The 12,234-nt window shown below is 41.4% G+C and overlaps 1 protein-coding gene across 9 annotated transcripts in view; it reads right to left on the bottom strand.

The window, feature by feature from the left end:
- RGS7 (regulator of G protein signaling 7) overlaps nt 1-11,755 on the bottom strand; it is a 590,397-nt gene extending 578,642 nt beyond the window's left edge. For 4 of the 9 annotated variants that reach the window (XM_063707301.1, XM_019032153.4, XM_019032163.4 and 1 more), the window contains exons 1-2: nt 11,408-11,740; nt 10,208-10,335 (exon numbers count right to left, since the gene is read on the bottom strand). In XM_063707301.1, coding sequence (XP_063563371.1) covers nt 10,208-10,285 — 78 coding nt within the window. In that variant the 5' untranslated portion in view covers nt 10,286-10,335; nt 11,408-11,740. Of the gene's footprint in view, nt 1-10,207; nt 10,336-11,407 lie in introns of all 9 variants that reach the window. The other 5 variants (XM_063707307.1, XM_055380353.2, XM_055380344.2 and 2 more) reach the window with 2 other exon arrangements.
- Nucleotides 11,756-12,234: the final 479 nt, after the last annotated feature.

Raw genomic sequence — 12,234 nt, 5'->3', positions numbered from 1 at the left:
GGTGGAATACTAGAATTCCCTGAGAAGAGTTTTTATAAAGGTAAAAACCAACATATTAACATGATTGTATATTTATCTGGAAATAACTACATTTCTCAACGCCTATTTTTCTATTATAAAAGTGAGTAAAATGAATATTGCTCCTACTTAAAAGATACATTGAATTAGAGACTATCGCAATATAAATTGCAAGGCCTGGTATGGCATCTTGGAGAAGAAAAAATCACAAATTCCAATTTCCAAACCAAAGAAGCAGCAAATCACAATAAAAAATTTAATACTTAAGGCCAGGCGCACCTGTAATCCCAGCACTTTGGGAGCCTGAGGTGGGCGGATCACAAGGTCAGGAGATTGAGACCATCCTGGCCAACACGGTGAAACCCCACCTCTACTAAAATACAAAAAATAAGCCAGGCATGGTGGTGCGCGCCTGTAACCCCAGCTACTCGGGAGGCTGAGGCAGGAGAATCACTTGAACCCAGGAGGCAGAGATTGCAGTGAGCCGAGATCACGCCACTGCACTCCAGTCTGGTGATGGAGCGAGAGTCCGTCTCAAAAATAAAATAAAATAAATACTTAAATGTTTCTATTTTTCAACTTGCAGAGTTTCAATACAAATGTAAAACATACTTAAAATAGGTGTTTCTATTACATTATTTGCTATCAGAGAGCAATAAAAATAAAATTTGATAAAAAAAACAACTGCCAACAGAAAATAGAGGTTAACATAGTATTTATTTTAGAAACCAGAAAACCAAAAATAAATAATTTATATCGGTCAGTTCTTCCTCTTTCATGGTATTAATCATCATATGAGGTGCCTGACCTCTGTGTTTGCCATGGTAAAATAAGCTCCGTGATGGTTCAGACCTATCTGCACCGTCCAAAACTCTATCTTCAGCACTTACCATACACATAGCTGCCCCATACACAGCCAAGGCCAAATGCATATGTAATGAATGGACTTGAATTCGAATGTCCTGTCCATTCACTCATTTATCTAGAGAGCAACACAGTAAAGAGGCAAGAGTAGGGACTTTGGACCAGGCATTCATTCACTATTTTATTCATTCATTCATGCATCTATGCAACCAATATTCGAGGACACCTATTTTGTGCCATTGTTCTAGGTCCTGAGACACTGCAGTGAAAAACAGGTGTTTCCAGCCTCACAGAGCTCGACAGTTCTGCCACTAATCTTGGGAGGTCACTCAGTCTGCGTAAGTTGGCTTTCAGCTTTTTATTTTTAGAAAAATAGAATACTAATAACCAATATGGAAGATTATTTTAAAGAAAACAAGTCATATACATAATGGACCTGGCACACGGTAAGTAAACACTCAATAATTAACAATCAACCAAAAGCCTAAAAACAAAATACCAAATATAAAATTTAGAACCAGTGACAAATGACATTGATTTCCAGAGAGAATGCATCTAGAAAAGTTCAGAGAAAAAACATTGTAATAATATTAATTATGTGTTAATAGCCATATTAGTATGAATCTATTCTCTCTACATGGTACCAAATTTTCTTCAAAATCCCTTGGCATACACCATCTTAAGTATTAACAATGAAAAAATGTCCACAGATTTCTGTACTAGAGGAAAAAATTTCTATGAAACCAGTTTGGCTGACATGGAGAGCTCTGTGTGGACAATGAAGGTCATGTAGATTTGTATTGTTCTTGACATCTTCTAGCAATGAGTAAATGGAGGAAATCATGTCAACCGGGCTTCTCAATGATCTACAGCCTTGGGGACACACAGCAAGCAGAGGAAGACTTGGTCAGGAAGTGTTTTGCAAAGATGACTTTTGCAAGGACACTAAGGGAAGTTGAGACACTTGCCCAAGCTTGCACAGCTACTCAGGGGTGGGGTGAGAATTCACATCCAGCTCTTCTGACTCGCGGTCCTTTGACCCTTCATGACTACTACTCTGCATGGGCTATCACGCTCCTTTAAAAGTTCAGAGACATAGACAAGAGAAGAGAGATTATAAAAAATAGATTCCTTTTATACCTCAATTTAAAATTCTCAGAAAGGGTTCTAAACACTTTAAATCCCTTTTACCTAGAAGCTTCTGGTTTTTGCTCAGTCTTGTTAGGAATTGGAGTGGCTGTGATACATCTCTGAGATGCTATGAAATAGAGATGAATTGAAATACTTTCAACATCAGCAAATCATCTGAGGCCCCATAAACACCCTGCACAGTACATTCATGGTACATGCAGGCCTTTGTCTTACTGAAAGACAACCTATGTCATCTGAAGTTAGGAGAGCCACTCACTTCAGACCACTGAAAGTTTCAAAAAAAGAGAAAAAAAAGTCATAAACCAAGTAAATAATCAGTGTCATTTACCATTATATCTACCATTCCCTTACAAGGCCATGGTCTATGGTCTTCCTTTAAAAGTTCTGTTGTATTCTCTTGAAAAAAAAATAATTTGTTGAACTCTACTCTGTTTTAAGCACTGTATGCAACTGTTTAACTATAGCATATTATTTTATCTCTTGTCTTGGACTTGATGCTATTTGTTCAAAGTCCTTTACTTCCTGCCACTGTGCTGTCCAATCCAATGGCCACTAGCCACCAAGACCATTTAAAGTTAAATTTGAATTAATTAAAATTAATTACAATTTAAAATCCAGGTCCTCAATAACACTCACCACATTTCAGGTGTTCAGTTACCTCACGTGGCTGGTGGCTACTATATTAGGCAGTGCGCATATAGAACATTTCTGTCATGATAGAAAGTTCTATTGGACAGCATCGCCATAGGGCATCAAATCCAGGACTTCCAGCTAAGATCAGATATGAACAGAACGACCACCAGAATAGGTCAGACTAAGTTCCCAATCTTATCGTTCCTGGGGTTCCAAGAGCTAAACTACAGGTCAGAGAAAAAAAAGCATCTAATCTATTTAGAGGGGTTGACTAGACATCCTGGTATAATCCACGATGTCCATGAAGCAACCAGGATGCTGATTATTCACTGACACTAAATTACAAACACAAAGTCTTAGTGGATTTACTGACAGAGAAAGAAAGAGAGGCCATAGAAAGACAAATAAATAAAGACCTGAATTCAAGCTGCGTGACTTCAGGCAAATTGTGTTACTTCTCTGATCCTAAATTTCATAATCTGCAAAATGAAAAAGTAGATTAACTCTGAGTTTCCTTTCACCTCTGCAATTCCTGGATTCTAAGGCTTTATATAGTTTGCATAATACCCAAGGAACTGTGCAGACTTCCAAGATATGTAAGACAAGATGCCAAAGACTTTCTAGATAGGGCTAAACAATGTAAGACAGGACATTGTAAGTATCATAAAAATGGTATTACCAATGCATCCTACAGAATCCTCCTCTTTATCTTACCAGAAAAATATGACTGGAGGTAGTGGAAACATTCACTTTTCTTTCATTATCAAAAAATATGGTAACATAGGGTACCCCACCTGGCATATATCGGGTGTTTAATAATTTTTGTTAAAGAATAGTAATAAGATAAAATGATAATAATAATATTAATTATACTAGCAGGCATCTATTGGAAACCTAATATATACTAGGTTCTATGCAAGACATTTTCCCCAGGCTATCCCATTTTAGCATCAAACAGCCCTATGAAGAAAACATTAAAACATTTTTTTATTTTTTTATCACTTTATAGATTAAAAAACTGCAGTGAAAGAAGTTAGGTCACCAAACCACAGCCACACAACTAAACAGTGGCAGAGCTGAGATTTAAAACCAAGACTTCCCAATTCTAGTGCACATGCTTCCTCCATTTCCACCCATTGTCTCCTTAAGAAAACTTTTACTTGTCAATCACCAGAAAGGACCAAAGAAGACTCTCAAACTTTTTAGGAACCCAGCTAATTTCACAAAACTGCCATTTCCTATATATTTTTCCAGACGACAAAACAACAATGTATCTTTCCAGATAGGCCACTCGGCCAAAATATTTTCTAGTCTAGACCAGGTGGCAATTTCAGTGGAGCTAGAATTGAGTTCAAAATTGCCTGTTAGTGTTCCAACGTCCTGAGACTTTTGTTAATTAGACACAAGACAAAGGGCATTAAAAAGAAGCCAAGTTAAATTTGCATGGCTGTGGGCAAATGGCAGAAAGAAGTGGGCCTTTGTTTCCTATGGAACTGGGCACCCACTCTATCATCTACAATTATTTTATAATTAGGTTGATATTTTGTAGGATAGAAGCCTGCTTACGCATACCCTGACATCCATACGCCTCCTTATCACTGTCATGAAGTGGAAAGCAAGGGCCAATTATTTGTGTTGCTTGTTTTCCACAATCCTGTTTTCAAAGAGACTTAACATTAAAGTCACTAAACTGTCCAAATTCAAAGTATTTCCACATTCTCTGCAGTGATCACATTCTGTCACCCACACTTCCTAAAAATACCCTGCTTTCCATCACTCACTAGAACCACAGAGGCTATTAGAAGGTAATAAAATCCCTCGAGGGCTTCTCTTTTGCACATTTGCACTTTCCTCTGATCAATTAGATTCAGGGAGATTGGAAGTGGGAAATAAAAGAAATAAAATTCAGGCCACAAATCCTTCTCATAATCCCACAAATAGCACTGACAAACAACAACTGGCAAGGAAAGAGCTCAACCCTGGAAGACTCTCCTGCTCTAAACTCAATTATTATCCAAAATTCATCATTAAATGATTACTCATAAAATCCTTCTATCTACTTCTCATCAAGAAATATCATCATGGAAATATCAATGATGGTCCTATCTTATCTCAGGGTACATGTCAGTATTAGTATCACTGAGGAAAAAACAGGTCCGAATATGTTTAGGGTAGACAACATCCCTTGGTCCAGAAAGTTTCTTTCAAATAATCTGATTTACAAAAGACACGCCATTTAAAAATTTTTCAGAAATGGCAAGATACTTCTCTCAGTGCCTGCCTCCCATCTGGGCCCTTAATTTAGAAATCTGAGGGCTTAAAAGGACCATGCTTTTCATAATGATCTTTTACAAACATTCCTTCCTTTTCTAGCGGGTCTTTGTCTTGTTGTCCCTTGTATATATTCCTCACTCTGCTAACATGTAGTAAACCCAGACGGATTAAGAAAACTAAGGTTCAAAAATATTAAAGATCAACTGGGCACGGTGGTGCACACCTATAATCCCAGCTACTCAGAAGGCTAAAGCAGGAGGTTCACTTGAGCCCAAGAGTTCAAGACCAGCCTGGCCAATACAATGAGACCCCCATCTCAAAAAAAAAAAAAAAAGCCAAAGATTATTTTTCACAACGGGGATTTCGGCAAGAAACATCGACACCCTCAGCGTTGACCAGATGGGCAGTCCTGCACTGACAAACCCACTGAGTTAATGTAGAAAATGTCAGCTAGCTCAATGCTAAGAGACTAGTAATATCTGTGGCCCAGTCTCTTCCAAAGAAGAAATCAAGCCACTCCTCTTTCTGGCAAGTATGTCTCCTCTCATAAAACAGGCCGACTTCAGAAGTAGCTTTCAAAGACAATGCTTAGGTCAAGCCAATCAGCGTAAGTACTCTTCCTGGTTGAGTGATAGCTCTCACTGTGACTTCATATAAGAAAAGCCAGTGGTCTTGTCTTGCTCTTCAAGAATGGAGCAGTCACGGCTGGGCGCTGTGGCTCACCCCTGTAATCTCAGCAGTATGGGAGGCTGAGGGGGAAGGATCACTCAACCCTAGGAGTTCAAGACCACCCTGGGCAACACAGTGAGACCCCATCTCTAGAAAAAACAAAAAAATTATACAGGCATCATGGCACCCACCTGTAGTCCCAGCTACTTGGGAGGCTGAGGTGGGAGGATAGTTTGAGCCTAGGAGTTCAAGGTTAAAGTGAGCTATGATTGCACCACTGCACTCCAACCTGGTCAACAGAGCAATACCCTGACTTTATTTTAAAAAAAAAAAAAAAAGAATGGAGCAATCTTAACCCTAAAATAACAACCTTTTGCCAGTACCACCATATGACACCATATGTGAAAGATTTATTCAGGTACCTGAGCTTCACAGGTAACAAGGCTGGCATCTATTCTCTTCTCCAAAAGGCATTGTTTCCTCCTTTACAACTAAATAAACAGTGCAAATTATGTCCTCAACTTTAAGTCAGGTTTGAAAAGAAAAAATAAAAACAAACGAATGCAAAGCAAGAGACTATATAAGGATGAAGAGATAGCACAGGAGAATGGAGGAGAGAATGGGCGTAGGAGAAAGGTGAGGGGAAGGGGGAGAGGGGTGAGGAAAAGTGAACTTGGTAAGTCTGCTATTTCCAAAACCATGTTTACTGCAGTAAGATAATGAATGAGGAAAACATTTTCATTTTCTTTTCTGACAGCTTGAGCATAAATGATAGCTGCAATAATATCAGAAATTATTGGGCATTTTGAGGAGTCTTGCTAGTGAGAAGCCAGCATTCCAGCCAATTTGAAGCTCTGGCCCCAAGGTGCCCTAGAAATTTTGTTTTTCAAATGCAGGAATGTCAGCTGCTGGACTGAAAGTGATGTATACTGTCTAGTGGACAGCATGCTGGCCAGACACCAAATTTGGAGTGTCTCTCCCTGTACTCAGTTGTTCTTTATGGCCAGTGCTGCCCCAACAAAGGAGAGTTTTGTCTAAAGCCGACCAAAAATGGGGGTAGTGTTTAAGATCCATCAACACCAAATAACACTGAGTTTTGACTTGTCACCTCTACAGATTCTTCAAGAAGCTGATCTGAATCCAACACCTCTTGGAGTTAGTTGGGTCTCTTCTTCCTAAGGCAGTTGATTACTACTAGTTCTAATCTAGTTAGGTGCCTGTCTGAAGGAGGCCTAAAAAGTGCCAGGAATAAAAGCAGTCAAGCCTCATAATTTTATGTGTTTTTAAACAAGACGCCCTCAAGTACATAAAACACCACAGCCATTGTAATTTAATCATCTGCTTATGAAAAAGACAGCACTCTAAACAGAAGAACTGATAAGGCAAATACTTTGCCTATAAGGATTTTTAAAATGTGTCTCTGACATCAAATGAACTCTACTGAGACTCCCTGTATTATGCCAAAAACCTACTGGCCAACATCCAAGACTGACTTGCAAGTACCAACCCTAATCCGGATCATGAAGCAACATTACTATCACCTGTACCCTTCAATAGGGTGATATCCACTCTACCTTAACAATTCAGAGTTTTATCCGCTGTACATTTTTTCCATAAGATTCCTATGGACTTCTCCATGGAAAACAGATCCCTGGAATCTTTCTGTGATTTGGAGGAACTCCTGTAATTTGTATGAGGATAGTGATAACGAGAGAGACATCAAAGAAACACAAGAAATTTACACATCCCAGCTTTTCTGTGTATTCCACTTTGGAAAGCAATAGTCTATGAAGATAAAATGGAAACAGCACATACATATCTTGAGTGTGTGTAAATCATCAGAGTCATATGCAATAAGTAAACAGGAGGTGTCATGAGGAGGGGAAATCACCACGAATGTTCCCAGTTCAGAACACACTTTCAAGAACGATGCTTCAATAGTGAAGTAGAAGGGGAAATGGGCATGAGTCAATAGAACAGCAATTTCTCTATCCTTTCTCTCCACTGTTACTAAGCAATGTCCTATTGGAACTGAAGTTTTTTTCTAAGTCTTCGATTGACTTCCTAATTAATAAGCATTGTAATCTAGTGTTTATTCCTTTATGAAGGCAGAGCAGTTGAAATATCCTAACACACATATTCAACCAACACCCCTCTCCAATTATTGTGTTTTTCTTCACATTGAAATTTGGCCTCTACTGAGAAGATATTGAATGGAAAGCCCATATAAGATAGAAAAAATAGAAGCATAATGGACACATGAAATATGTGATGTCACGATCTATGTCTACACACAGATAAAGACCATTTGACCTGATAACTAGCGAATGATAAGCAAGGACGCTGTGTCTCTTTATACATTATCTGATATTATTTATATATTGTTATTTCTATCACAAAGAAAAACAAAAAATATATGCTCAGAGAATACAAGAATAGACAGACAATCCATAGGTAAGCATTAAGAGTAAAATGTACTGAAAGGAGTTACTTTTTCCAATAATGACTTATCAGGAAAATCTTTCTTTGAAAAGTAAGTTATATGTGGTCACTAATAATAAGCAAAAAGCTAATAAAAGAAGGGAAAAATGAGTAGCACAAGCAGTTCCCAGCTTAATCAACAAAATAATCATGCTTTAAAAAATGAGGTAGTACATTCTCTTCCTGAAATCATTACAGTCTGTTAACTTAAAAGTAAAATTAATGGCGATTCGATGCTATACAACACTGTGTAGAGTAAACCCAAAATTACCAATATGAGGCTCAGGTACACTAAACAGTCAAATAACTATTTCTGAAAGCCCTGTCTTCTTATTTTTTCTTTTTTTGTTCTCAAAATAACTGACTGAATGACACACACTAGTTGCTGCATATTTAGTTTATTTCTAATGAAGATAACTATTAGGTGTCCAATCTACTCAGTCCTTAATCTTTTAAAGGGAAACAGAGAGGGAATACAATTGTTTAGCCTAACAGAAATAGCTTACTACTATAATTTTCCAACCAAAAGTCTAACTCTTCACATTGTATACACCCATAAGATAGAATTCAAAATTCTCACAGCTTGCATATTACAATACTCAGAGTCTTATCAAACACAAAATATTATGACTTATTTGAAACCATCTAACTCCCCCCAAAATATTTCTTCTCAAAACCAACTCTAAATACAATAGACAGGTATCCAGTTATTTCAATTAACTTAAAAATACAATACTAATAATTTAAACTCAGGTGGATTATTTTCCTGATTTATGCAGTTGGAATGCTTTAAGACTAACATAGAAAGCTAAGTTCTGATTTATCTTTCCCATCATACTGTTTTATCTCAGACACATATAAATGCATTCATAGGTACACAATATAGTACTGTTCGCCCAGGCTAGAGAATAAAACAGCTAGCGTTGTACCAAGACGCCTGTGCATCTTTCCATTAAAGCCATAGCAATATTCCCTCAAACACATATTCATCACTACCTTTTAATGATTCTGGGCTACACGGATGAAAAGTTTTGATTTAGTGCAGGTTAAAGTAGCACATAGTCTTTCATCTTTATTCATAATCAGCTCTGATCCCCTTGCTGAAAAAGAAAGAAATGCAAACATCTTGAACTCTTCAATGGGCTTTTCTCCAATTAAAGCCTTTAACAATTTTGGGGTGTTTCAAAGTATGACTTCCTTTTTACCATTGTTAGTGTTAACTAAAGAAATATTGCCCAATAAGCACCCCAGATAATATACTCAAAAAATCACCTATAAAATGCAATAAAAATGATTGGGGCAGAAGAACACTGTATCCTTAATTTTAGTAAGATTGTTGATGATAACCAGAGTGAAGCTGCCTAAGCAATCACTCAAAAGCACATGTAATAGTTAAACGCATCTTTATTATGGTTGCTCAGTGTCTCAAAGTTTGTTGCCAGTAGCATTGCTATTAAATGTATAAGGCTGTCAAATCTATTTGTGGCCAAAAAAAAGCAACTCTGCAAGATAAATATTATTTAATGATTTAATAGGCATACGGCACTAGAATATAAATACCCATAAATACCCCAAGTCATAAAAATAACAGAAAGTAAAAAATAATTTAGGCTAAGACAAAAAAAGACTAGAATTGTTTAGTCAAGAACGAAATTAGTAAACCACATACATTTACACAGACACAGTCTCTCTTGCCACAAAATTGCAAAGTGGTCTATTTTTATTTCTAAAATGTGATATGCTTATATCATTATTATAACCTAAATGTTTAGAGGGGGTATAAGAAAAAGCTTCTAAAATTATTACGGATGCTACTAAATCATGTGTATAACCACCAAAATATCTGGAATGCCCAAACGTGCTGTCATTGCTCAGGACAGAATAATCTATTCAAAACCAGCAGGGAACACGTGAGGAGGCCTCATTTACTTCAGTGTTTCCCCACGTATGCATCATTTGAGAATGTCAGATCACTTTCACGTATATAGTACGTAATCACTGATGATTTGGGAAATCCACAAGGCCACAAAGTTGATACATACTCTGATCTAGAGGGGGAAAAAAATCGAGAAAGCCGGAAGTTTCCCGTTTTCCAAGAAACTGAAGACATTCTTACCTTTCTGTACACCAGCATGTTGGGTGATTCATCGGCCACCCCGTTGCTGGTCTGCCCATAATTATTCCCCTGGGCCATGTCACCCAAAACTTGGTCCACTCTCAAGATACAAGAATTATCAGTGTGCCCTGCAAAGGGTCAGAGAGACTTCAGTGAGATCCCAGTGGGACTCCCCTGATTCATCATCATCATTCACAGCACCCACCCCACATGGCGCGTTCTTACAAACTGGGGCTGGCTGGAGAAAGTGACACAGGACATGGATTTTTAAAAAAGTGAGTTGACACCTACAATACCCTCAAGGAATTGTAAGAAATTACAATCTTCCAGGTAGAAATAGCCATTTGGTTATTGTTTTAGCTGACTTCATTTTCTGGATACTCATTTTGAGAAGTGTTTGATGCTCACCCTAAAAACTCATGGGTAGCATTTTCCTAGTACAGAGTTCTCTTCTCTCCCAATACTTGCATCTGAACTTGGTGATGTTTTCCCCAAAGGGTGGAAAGGCAACACCTGGGGGATGCGGTGGGGGGGCGGGGGGCGGGTTAGCACACTTTCTCCCAGGTATCTGTCTAGTGTCCCCACCTGCAGCCCATCTGAGAGGCCCATTCCCGGTGTCATTCTCCAGCGCATGGGCTTCCTCTCTATTCCCCCGGGTCTCCCACACAGAGCCAGAGTATATGCTTCGCCTACTTTCACCTGCCTGCGCTGCCAGCCACCGGCTGCTCTCCTTTCTCCCCACTTCGCTTCGGAAGTCCGGAGGTAATCCTGCCTAATTTTTGCAAGAACACACCAGAATATGTCCCGGCAACAAGAACTAGTGGGAGGTCAAGCCTTCAGGCCATTTTACCCGGGTCACCGTGGGTAAAAGCCTAACTGCAGAAGCCTCCAGAGCAACCAGCCAAAGAGGAGAAAACAGGCAAGCCCCTGCTCCCCTTGCTCGCTCTCACGGCAGCAGCAAATGGCAGGCGAGCCTGTGCCCCGCGCCGCGGCGGCCGCCGGAGCCGGGCAGCAGTTTCAGCACCGTGGACCGCGGGGTGCGCGCGGCGCCCGTAGCCCAGCCCCGGCGCGGGGCTCCCGGGGGCGGCCGCCCTGCGCCCGCGGACGCTCCCGCTGCGCGGAGCGAGGGCTGGGTGCGGGCCGGGGGCCGGGAGGGCTCTGGGTGGCGCTGCCTCCTCCCCGCCCGCCTCCCCTATTTACCTCCTCCGCCAAGGTCACGGCCCCGCGGCGTCTCCCCTCCCGGGCGGGCTGGGTGCAGGCGGTGTCAGCTGGCGGCAAGCGGAGCAGCGAGGCAGGGTAGCTTCATCACACTCGCGGCGGATGCGGATTCCGCGCCGCCCCGGCTCTAGCTGCTCAGGCGACCGCCACCCTCGCCTCGCCGCCGCCCGTGCACAGGCGGCTCCGGCAGCCGCCACTCGCGCCCGCTCCCCTGGGCCGCCTCGCTGGCTCTCTCCCTCCTCCGCTTCTTCTCCCGGGGACTGGGACCAGCCGAGCGCGCGCGGGAGTCGAGACGCCCGGCCCGTGCGCGCGACTGGGAGGAGGGAGGAGGGGACAGTCACGTGGGACAGGGGCGTCCGAAGGTGCCGGCTCGGATGGGCTCGGCTCGGCCGCCGCCACACCGCCCGGGCCTCCCGGGCCTCCCCGGCCTCCCGCCCTCGCGCCCCTCGGGAGGCTGTAGTCCTGCCCCCGGCGCGGCCAGCCCGCGCTCCCGCACACCCCGCCCGCTCGCCCGCGCGTGTGTACGTGCGCCGGAGGCCTGGAGAGACCGGAGTTTAACGCCCAGTGTAAGCCGGAAAGGGAGGAAGGCTTTGCGATGGATGGGTGGGTGGTAGGTGGGTGGGTGGTCTAGTGAATGGATGGACAGATGGACGGACGGATGCACGGATGAATGGATGGATGGAGCCCCGTGCAAACCAAGGTTTCATCACGTGCCTAACGACTCCGCTGAAAGTCCCAGGGAAGCAGATGATTTTTTTATTATTATTATTATTATTATTATTATTATTATTATTATGCTTAAATAACAG

Source organism: Gorilla gorilla, chromosome 1, assembly GCF_029281585.2.
Source record: "Gorilla gorilla gorilla isolate KB3781 chromosome 1, NHGRI_mGorGor1-v2.1_pri, whole genome shotgun sequence".
NCBI lineage: Eukaryota > Metazoa > Chordata > Mammalia > Primates > Hominidae > Gorilla > Gorilla gorilla.
The sequence above is the reverse complement of the archived record's forward strand: the minus strand, read 5'-3'. Positions and strand labels throughout refer to the sequence as shown.